Genomic DNA, 10,343 nt, shown 5'->3' on the forward strand with positions numbered 1-10,343 from the left:
GAGTGTTTTTTTAAAGAGAGGGAAATACAGAAAACGAGAGAGAGAGAGAGAGAGAGAGAGAGAGAGAGAGAGAGAGAGAGAGAGAGAGAGAGAGAGAATGGAAAATTCGAGCTTTAAAAGAAGGAAAATATGGGAAATTTTAGTAAATTAAAGAGAGAGAAATATGGAAAACTAAGAGAGAGAGAGAGAGAGAGAGAGAGAGAGAGAGAGAGAGAGAGAGAGAGAGAGAGAGAAACAACAACAACACAAACGCCCCGACCTCCTTCCCCCGGCACAAACGGGACGTACCCTATAAAGTGCGGTGGCTGTTTACGCAAGAATCCTATTAAGGTCAAAATGTTTTCTGCAGTGTGGCAGACAATATCTACAGGACCAGTGGATAATGTATGAGAGTTGGCGAGGGCAATTAGGCTCGATTAACTCACTTTACATCCAAATTGAATTTACCACTCCGGCGTCAACAGGCTTCAAAACCTGCGAATCCTCTCTTTCGCTTTCATTGTGTTAAAGGATAACGGTTTGCAAATTGTTTTTTTTTTTTTGTGTGGTGCTCTTTGATAAATATGGGACGAGGAATGATAAATAAGGGACTGGAAATGATAAATAAAGGATGGGAATGATAAATAAGGGACGGGAATGATAAATAAGGAATGGGAATGATAAATAAGGGGGCGGGAATGATAAATAAGGGGCGGGAATGATAAATAAGGGACGGGGAATGATAAGGGAAGGGGAATGATAAATAAGGGACGGGAGGGATAAATAAGGGACGGGGAATGATAAATAAGGGACGGGGAATGATAAATAAGGGATGGGAATGATAAATAAGGGACGGGGAATGGTAAATAAGGGATGGGAATAACAAATAAGGGACGGAAATTATAAATAAGGGACAGAAATTATAAATAAGGGACTAGAATGATAAATAAGGGAAGAGGAATATTAAATAAGGGAAGGGAAATGATAAATAAGGGGCGGGAGTGATAAATAAGGGACGGTGAATGATAAATACGGGACGGGGAATGATAAATAAGAGACGGAAATGATAAATAAGGGACGGGGAATGATAAATAAAGGACGGAGAATGATAAATAAGGGACGGGGAATGAGCTTCTGTGAGGATAAGGCACGCAGGCGAAATGGACCATGGGGATTTCTAAGCAATGAGATAAAGTCCCTTATTTGTATTCTTGCTCCGCAGGACCTACCTAATTTAATCACAAACTACGAACCGTCAAATAGGCTTAACGAGGATGGTTCTTTTATTTAATGCATAAACAGAACAGGTTCGACTGCTGTTTAAACTTTGTTTTGAATACGCGAAATTAAAAACCACTTGACTTTCGTAATATTTTTGTTTTCTTGAGTCTCAACTCCCGATCGAAAAATATTTTCAGAATACATGTGAATAAGCTGACGGAATATGAACAAACTTAAAATTTAAGGCAAAAAAAAAGGGGGGGGGTTTAATTTTCGCTTGAGAGAGGAAAAAAGTGGCTACAAGGCAGACTACTGTCAAGCACTTGAAACTCGCAGAAATCTTATCCTGAATTTTGTATTCAAGTTCTCTCGCTTCCCTCACATATTTTTTTTTTTTTTTTTTTTTTTTTTGTATCGTAATGAAAACGTATATTCACAAAGAATACTCACAGTTGACGTGCAAAGTGACAGCCTGGCGGACGTCTTTGCTGAGGGCGGTGTTAGTGGCTTGGCAGGTGTAAGTGGCCCCGTCGTCTTCAGCAGTTAGATTCACCACCAGTTCGCTGGTAACGCTTGTGCCTGAAAACGATAAGGATCTCCAGAATTACATCTCACTTAAATATGGGCAAAATCTTTGCCGCTTTTGCCGCAAAAACTTTGATATACCCTTGATATAACGGCCAACGTATAACCTTAGACAGTCACACTAGCGGATCTCGGGGGGGGGCGGCACCTGGACACGTGGCCCCAATGAAAAATACTGACAAAATAATGATATTGAAGCTTTAGATATTAATAACATGAATGAGAAATATAAAAATGGGGAAAAAATAAAAATCTATTATAGAAATAAAATTTTAAGGAAATAATATATATATGTATGATTATGTATATATACGTATATACAGTATATATATGTATTTACGTATAATATGAAAATTGGTGCGCCCCTCCCCCCCATGAAATTTTTCTGGATCCGCTTGTGGACAGTCATGAAAAAAGCATCACAAACTTATATTTCATAAAATCTACAAACAGAACACACTTGGCATCAAAACTCGTAAAAAAATTGAACAATAAAAGCCATTTGTCAAAGACACAAACTTATTCCACACATGGCAAAATGTGCGTAGCTGCCATTAAATATTTAATTTGTCAGAGTCAGTTCTAACTTTAAACTTCATTTCTGGAGCAACAGCATATGCCCTCTTGAGCCACTAATCAATGAAAGTCTATATTTGGACTTTCTGTCCTCTCTTGAATAGAGCGGCTATCATTAAGCTCTCCGTCTTATACAACTACTATCAATGAACTCCCCCACTGCCCTGTCCCCCTCCCACTCTTTCTCTTTCTGCCGTACACGCAGGGCATTCGTCTCACCTCCAGAGGGCGTCGGGGACGTGTCCTTGAGATGGCCGGTCAACGTGTATCCTCCCCGATGCCAAGTGATGACCGCCGGAGGATTTGACGATCCTGCCGTGCAGGTCAAAGTAGCTTGAGTGCCAGCACTCAGGCGATTTGGAGTCTTCGTGATCTGTCGGGGAAAAAAAGACCTAGTTTAAGTAGACGAACAAATATTCTCCATTTGTAAACATTCTTTGCAAAGCTCGCGTTACCTAGCAGCAGGAATAGCAACGCGGGATTAAAGTGAGAAACTATGACCTTTCCTTCAAGCATTTAAATTAATCAATCTGAATGAAACACGTAAACAAGATCCACAATTTAACCGAATTCCAAGGGGGGGGGGGTAATTTCCCATCCTGCTTTCGTACCCATGCTTCTAGCTTCTGTCTCCTCACGAAGAAGCGACGAAAGGCTAAAAAGCTTCTTCCCTCTCTCTCAAAGTGGATCTGAAGAATCAATAACGGCGCTTCTGAATCTCATTTGTTTCATTCAGATCAACAGAGATACAATAAATCCGACAATTTTGAAATCCGTTCACGGAGGAAGCCATTTTCGCAGCAGAGAGTGGGGAAACGGGAAGCAACGACAATGAAGAATAGAAGAAGAAGATGTGGCGACTCCCAAGGACGGACGAGAAATGACAATCGGAGATTGTAAACAAGAAGGGGGTTAAAATGTTTTGTAGCAGCTGTGAGATGGAGGTACATCGCCGCCTTCCCTGCGAAGGGAACGCTGGCGCAGAATGGTTTTCGAGACGTGTTGGGGATTCTGAGGGATCGAGGAACTCTGGGGGGAAACCAAATGTCAAGTGTCCCGACAGATTAAAGAAGCAAGGCAGGAGGAAGAAGGGGACAAGAGAGAGAGAGAGAGAGAGAGAGAGAGAGAGAGAGAGAGAGAGAGAGAGAGAAATAGAGAGAGAGAGAGAATATTGTCAAGGTGCGGAGAAGGGAGCGAGCAAAGAGGAACAGGAACATCTTGTAATTGCCGTCATTCGTCTTGGAATTAAGCCCACATCTCCCTTCGGTTGTAATGTTATCCCTGAGACAATGCACTTAATTAGGTTCCATATGCACATTAATTACGCCTGAATAATTCAGTATGATGGAAAATCTATTCTCGCTGCTGTACTTTTACGAGAGAGAAAAACTCAAAGAGAGGGAATAAAGAAAAGCAAAATGGAGAAAACTAATTTATATATATATATATATATATATATATATATATATATATATATATATATATATATATATATATATGTGTGTGTGTGTGTGTGTGTGTGTGTGTGTGTGTGTATAGTGTAATAAATAACTAGTTTAAGAGGAAATGGAATACGACAGACATGGAGAGGAAGTATAGGAAAGGAGAAAGGGGGAGGAAGAGTAAAAGAGGAGGAGGAGGAAGAAGGAAAGGAGGAAGAAGACAGAGAAGAAGATCAGACCTGCTGATGAATAAAGTATACATACACATACACATATATATATATATATATATATATATATATATATATATATATATAGTTTAATAAATAACTAGTTTCAGACGAAACAAAAATACGACAGAGGCACAGAAAGAGAGTAAAGGAAAAGAGAAGTGGGGGGAGAAAGAGTAAAAGACGAGGCAGAAGACAGAAGAGAAGAAACCTGCTGATAAATGAAGTGTACACACACACACACACACACACACACACACACACACACATATATATATATATATATATATATATATATATATATATATATATATATATATATACACATATATATATAATATATAGAATGCCCTCTTAATCTACTCGAATTCTTGCTTTTTGGATATGCTTGCCACTACAAAGCCGTAAGATCCAAGCGCAAGAAATTGAAGAGGCTGTGATGCTGGTCAGGTCGGCAACTTGACCTCCTTGTGATTATAGTGACGCGGGTTCGTTTCCCGCGACCGGGCATCACAGTCTCTTCAGTTTCTTGCGCTTGGATCTTTTACGGCTTTGTGGGTGACAAAGCATATCCAAAAAAGAAGAATCGAGAAGTTAAGAGGGCATTCTGGCTATTGGCAATCACATATGTGTCTGGTAAAAGTGACCATAGATCCTACATATATAAATTATATATATATATATATATATATATATATATATATATATATATATATATATATATATATATATATATATATATATATCTTACATGACAGTCTCGGAGGGAAATAGACGATGAGGTGGTATGACGCTGACGGGCGTGGGCGACGCCGAGTTGTGGGTCTCGCAGCGGTACTGGGCGCCGTTGTCCTTCGCCTCCGCCTTGATCTCGATCTCGGCGTAGCTGACGTCGGCGGTGCTGTGTTTCGTCGAGGGAATTTTCAGCCCGTTCCGGTACCACTGCAGGTGGGCGGCCGGATTGCCGCCCCTCGAGACGCAGGTGATCCTCTGCGAGCTTCCCACGCGGATGCCCACGCCCTCGCTGTACCCGTGGAGGACCGGCGGTTGGGGGGGTCCTGTGGAAGATGATAATAATAATAATAATAATAATAATAATAATAAGAAGAAGAAGAAGAAGAAGAAGAAGAAGAAGAAGAAGAAGAAGAAGAAGAAAAACAAAACAATAATAATAATAATAATAATAATAATAATAATAATAATACAAGAAAGAAGAAGAAGAAGAAGAAGAAGAAGAAGAAGAAGATCATAGCAACTATCAACTAGCGATAAATATTTAATACTTTTGTGGCTTTAAATTACATATATACACATGTATATATATATATAATATATACATATACAGCATATATATATATATATATACATATATATAAAACACTAATGTTGCAGGGAGGGGAATGGTGGGGGGCGGGGGTGGCAAGACACACCACCAGTCCGAAAAGTAGCCGAGATTTCGGAAGGGGGTCCTAAGCCGGGATGAGTGACGAAGATGGCGAAACTCCTCCTGCATAACTTCTCACGCTAAAGCAGAACCAATCGAAGCATCATTACTCACAGCTCTCTGCGTTATCGAACGAGAGAGAGAGAGAGAGAGAGAGAGAGAGAGAGAGAGAGAGAGAGAGAGAGAGAGAGAGAGAGAGAGTTTAGGAGGAGGTGGGATACTGTACTGCTGCCGACTTGGATGGGAAGTGGAAGGGGGCAAACGCAAAAAAGAGAGGGAGTAACGAAAAAAGGGCGTTTATATAATTGAACATTGTATATTGAGAAACGGAAATATGTAACAGGGCACTTAATGAAGTCTTCCGGGCAATTTCCTTATCCTATGGGTAAAATCATGAAAGCTTTCATTATCCTATGGGTAAAAGCATGAATGTTTTCCTCATCTTGTGGGTAAAATCATGAAAGCTTTCCCTATCCTATGGGGAAAATCATGAATGTTTTCCTCATCTTGTGGGTAAAATTATGAAAGCTTTCCTTATCCTATGGGTAAAATCATGAAAGCTTTCCTTATCCTATGGGTAAAAGCATGAATGTTTTCCTCATCTTGTGGGTAAAATCATGAAAGCTTTCCCTATCCTATGGGGAAAATCATGAATGTTTTCCTCATCTTGTGGGTAAAATTATGAAAGCTTTCCTTATCCTGTGGGTAAAATCATGAAAGTTTTTCTTAACCTATGGGTAAAATCTTGTAAATTTCCTCATCCTGTGGGTAAAATCATGAATGTTTTCCTCATCCTGTGGGTAAAATCATGAAAGATTTCCCTATCCTATTGGTAAAATCTTGTAAATTTTCTTATTCTGTGTTTAAAATCTTGTAAGTTTTCCTTATCTATGGGTAAAATCATGAAAGTTTTCCTTATCCTATGGGTAAAATCTTGTAAATTTCCTTATCTTGTGGGTAAAATTCTGTACGTTTCCTCTATCCTGTGGGTTAAATCATGGAAGTTCTCCCTATCCTATGGGTAAAATCATTAAAACTTTCCTTATCCCAAGGGTAAAATCATGAAAGTTTTTCTTACCCTATGGATAAAATCATGAAAGTGTTCCCTGTCCTTTGGGTAAATCATGAAAGTTTTCCCTGTCCTTTGGGTAAATCATGAAAGTTTTCCCTGTCCTATGGGTACAATCATGGAAGTTTTCCCTGTCCTATGGGCAAAATCATGAAAGTTTTCCCTATCCTGTGGGTAAAATCATGAAAGCTTTCCATATACAGTAAGTGAAATCTCCTAAGGTAATTAAGTGGATGCACCCGCAAGTCTATTCGGGGGGTTCCGTAAAAGATGACAAGAAGGACGAAGAAGGAAAAGAGAGATGAAAACTTAAAAAAAGAGAAAATGGGAAAGAACTTACAGCAGCAGGAGCGGCATCATCATCAATAACGCGAATATCAATCAAAAAGTTAAATACATCACCGGTATCGTATCTCTCCTAAAAATAATTTGTCATCGCGGTGGCTACAAAATTCCGGACCGGCACAGGCACCCAGCTCACGCATCGTTAATCTCTCTCTCTCTCTCTCTCTCTCTCTCTCTCTCTCTCTCGTTGTCGTCTCGGATCATTCTTACCGTTCAGAAGACGTCGTTAAGGCTGTCTCAACTACGCAAACTTCCATACAACATCGGTTGGGAATGGAAGTTACTCCGAGTTAACTCGCCGTTTACATTTTTTCTTAGCGCGTTAATTGCCTTCGAAATTCCCTTCACGACGCCGTAGCTTTCTCCATTTTGTGATGTCGCCAAAAATATGGGTAATTTTTTTTTTTTATGTCGTCAGGAAATTTCCTAGTAGCCGATTTTGCAATGGCTTCCCTGATCTCTGCTGAAGTTTATCTTAACTGCTTCTCATTTTTTTTTTCTTTTTTTATAAAAGCTGTCTCTATTTTCAGCCCTGGAAATGACGTCGATGAATATTCTCGCGAAACTTCTCGAGTATTTTATGACTTGCGGCAATCAAGTTCTTCAAAGAAAAGCTCTCCCTTTGTAGCACTTTTCCAAGCTATGTTTAGACTACGCTAAAAAAATTAAATAATTCATATTATTTTTGTTTTTTGTTTCTATTTTTTTTTTTACAAAATTACCTAACTCATCTTATTTCTGTTTTTTTTTTCAGATTTTCTGTAACTCACCCCACATTATTTCCTAACTGAAAAGCCGATTCTCTCGTCTGAAGTAATCTGATCTCATTGGCCAATCGCAAGTGCCCTCAGTCTTAAATAGTCCCTCTTGGCACAAATCTGATTCATCCTTGAGAGAGGATCTGACACTTTTCATACAATGCCATTAATCCGGTCAAGAGCCTTCCTTGCTATACTTGAATTCACGGTGTTAAATCTCTACGCACTTCTCGTATATTAATATGATATCCATCCATGCCAAAAAGACGTGATGACATGTCCTTTTCAAAGATGTATTAATGTCTGTGTGAATGCCCTTTTCAAAGATGTATTAATGTCTGTGTGAGTGTCCTTTTCAAAGATGTATTAATGTCTGTGTGAGTGTCCTTTTCAAAGATGTATTAATGTCTGTGTGAATGTCCTTTTCAAAGATGTATTAATGTCTGTGTGAATGCCCTTTTCAAAGATGTATTAATGTCTGTGTGAATGCCCTTTTCAAAGATGTATTAACGTCTGTGTGAATGTCCTTTTCAAAGATGTATTAATGTCTGTGTGAATGCCCTTTTCAAAGATGTAATAATGTCTGTGTGAATGTCCTTTTCAAAGATGTATTAATGTCTGTGTGGAATGCCCTTTCAAAGATGTATTAATGTCTGTGTGAATGCCCTTTTCAAAGATGTATTAATGTCTGTGTGAATGCCCTTTTCAAAGATGTATTAACGTCTGTGTGGATGTCCTTTTCAAAGATGTATTAATGTCTGTGTGAATGCCCTTTTCAAAGATGTAATAATGTTTGTGTGAATGTCCTTTTCAAAGATGTATTAATGTCTGTGTGAATGTCCTCTTCAAAGATGTATTAATGTCTGTGTGAAGTATCTTGCACTGTATAAGTGTAAAAAAAAAAAATAATAGAAATAGAATATTGAACTTAGGCCAAAGGCCAAGCGCCGGGACCTACGAGGTCGTTCAGCGCTGAAAGGGAAACTGAGAGTAGAAAGGTTTGAAAGGTGTATCAGGAGGGAAACCTCGCAGTCGCACTATGAATCAGTTGTTAGGAGAGGGTGGAAAGTAAGATGGAAGAAAGAATATGAACGTAGGTCATTAAATGGAATGAAAGGGGGTTGCAGCTAGGGGCCCAAAGGGACGCTGCAAAGAACCCTGCAAGTAATGCCTACAGTGCGCCGGGTGAGGTGCGCTGATAGCGCTACCCCCCCCCCCCACGGAGGTTAATTTTTTTTTAAGTAAAAAAATAAAAAATAATCTCAAAATCTATGGGGATTCTCCTACTGATCTCCTTCAGCCAAAGGAAACCAAGGAACCTCCTTATCTTGTCTCCACACCAGACGCCATCAGTCTCATCAGCATCACCGGAGAGGAATAATTGCCTCGAGAAAGAGATGCGAAGTGATTATCAGTCACTTAATCGCTAGCCATAGACGCTATTGAGGCCACATAAAGGGGAGATATATAAGCCATTAGGTGATATGGGTTCCGTCGGCCGGATCTGGGATTCATCACTGTAAGCGTTTTCCTGGTACTCCTCAGACTTCCATATGGCTAATTAGCTTGCAAAATTAATACTTATTGCTTATGGTGTTTGTTTTACTTATATATTTTGATATATTAATTTAAGAGTATCATTTTTCTTTGGTCTATGCATACATTGAAGTCAGCTATATACATTTCTTTCCAGACCTTCGTACGGTCCTGGCGTCGCAACCAATTAGGTTTTCAAAGTGAGAAATGACAATTGGGATATGATTTTAAATGGTGTGCACATGTAAGGGGCTCCCTCGACTGGAACTGTTTTTCAAGTTCTTTATATTTTCCTCAACTACTGTCTGATTTATTTTCTAGGGTATCAAGGATTCCAGATAATCTTTCAGAATTCATATTATAGAGTCGTTTTTTGATCTGAGAACTTAGTTCTTGATGGGGATCTCATTTTGCCTTCTCACTAATAATGGACGTAAGAGATTTCAAAGAACCCTACATAGGCGGTACTGAAAATTAACCTGAGAGGTTATACTGTCTCCAAACACATTATGAAATCAAATCGAACGTAATAAAGGAAGAGATTGCAAAGAACCCTAATGAGGATACTGAAAACTGACCAAAAAGGTTATAATGTCTCCAACCACATTATGAAATTTAAATCTAACGTAAAATTTGTCGTAACCAAATTTCATAATTTCTTTTATTCGTTAAGTGTTTAAAAAAAATTTCTTAGCTCTAGTAAATGCCCTTAAATGTTTTGGGTTTTTGTTTATTATACATTTTTTTAAATATTTAAATATTTAAATCTTGTTTATTTACCCTGTGAAGATAAAGGTTTGAGGTTGAGTAAGAGAACCAAACTTAAGCTCTGTTAGCAAATCATAGACAGTCATGTCCAGATAATAACGAGATCAGTTAATAACCGATGAAGATATTCATAAGCGATCATCATCTAGCATCAACTTGCCATTAAAATCATGCTTTCAATTTCGGAAAAACATCGAGTTATTTAAATATAAGAGCGTTTGCTACCTGCACTGTCTTTATGAATACAGACCAGAAAAGCCCACAATACACTGTACACGCAAGACTTAAAAAGTATTTCAATTTTAAATCTTTCATAACATCAAAAAGACCCATGGGATCCAACAGGCTATTTTGCGTAACCAAGTTAGCTGAGAGTGTCAACAACGCATG

At 38.7% G+C, this 10,343-nt stretch overlaps 1 protein-coding gene across 1 annotated transcript in view; it reads right to left on the minus strand.

Moving 5' to 3' along the window:
* LOC136836270 (nephrin-like) overlaps positions 1-10,343 on the minus strand; it is a 524,495-nt gene that overhangs the window by 112,428 nt on the left and 401,724 nt on the right. The window contains 3 exon segments of the mRNA XM_067100298.1: positions 1,651-1,779; positions 2,581-2,753; positions 4,785-5,091. Coding sequence (XP_066956399.1) covers positions 1,651-1,779; positions 2,581-2,753; positions 4,785-5,091 — 609 coding nt within the window.

This window comes from Macrobrachium rosenbergii, chromosome 56, assembly GCF_040412425.1.
Source record: "Macrobrachium rosenbergii isolate ZJJX-2024 chromosome 56, ASM4041242v1, whole genome shotgun sequence".
Taxonomy (NCBI): domain Eukaryota; kingdom Metazoa; phylum Arthropoda; class Malacostraca; order Decapoda; family Palaemonidae; genus Macrobrachium; species Macrobrachium rosenbergii.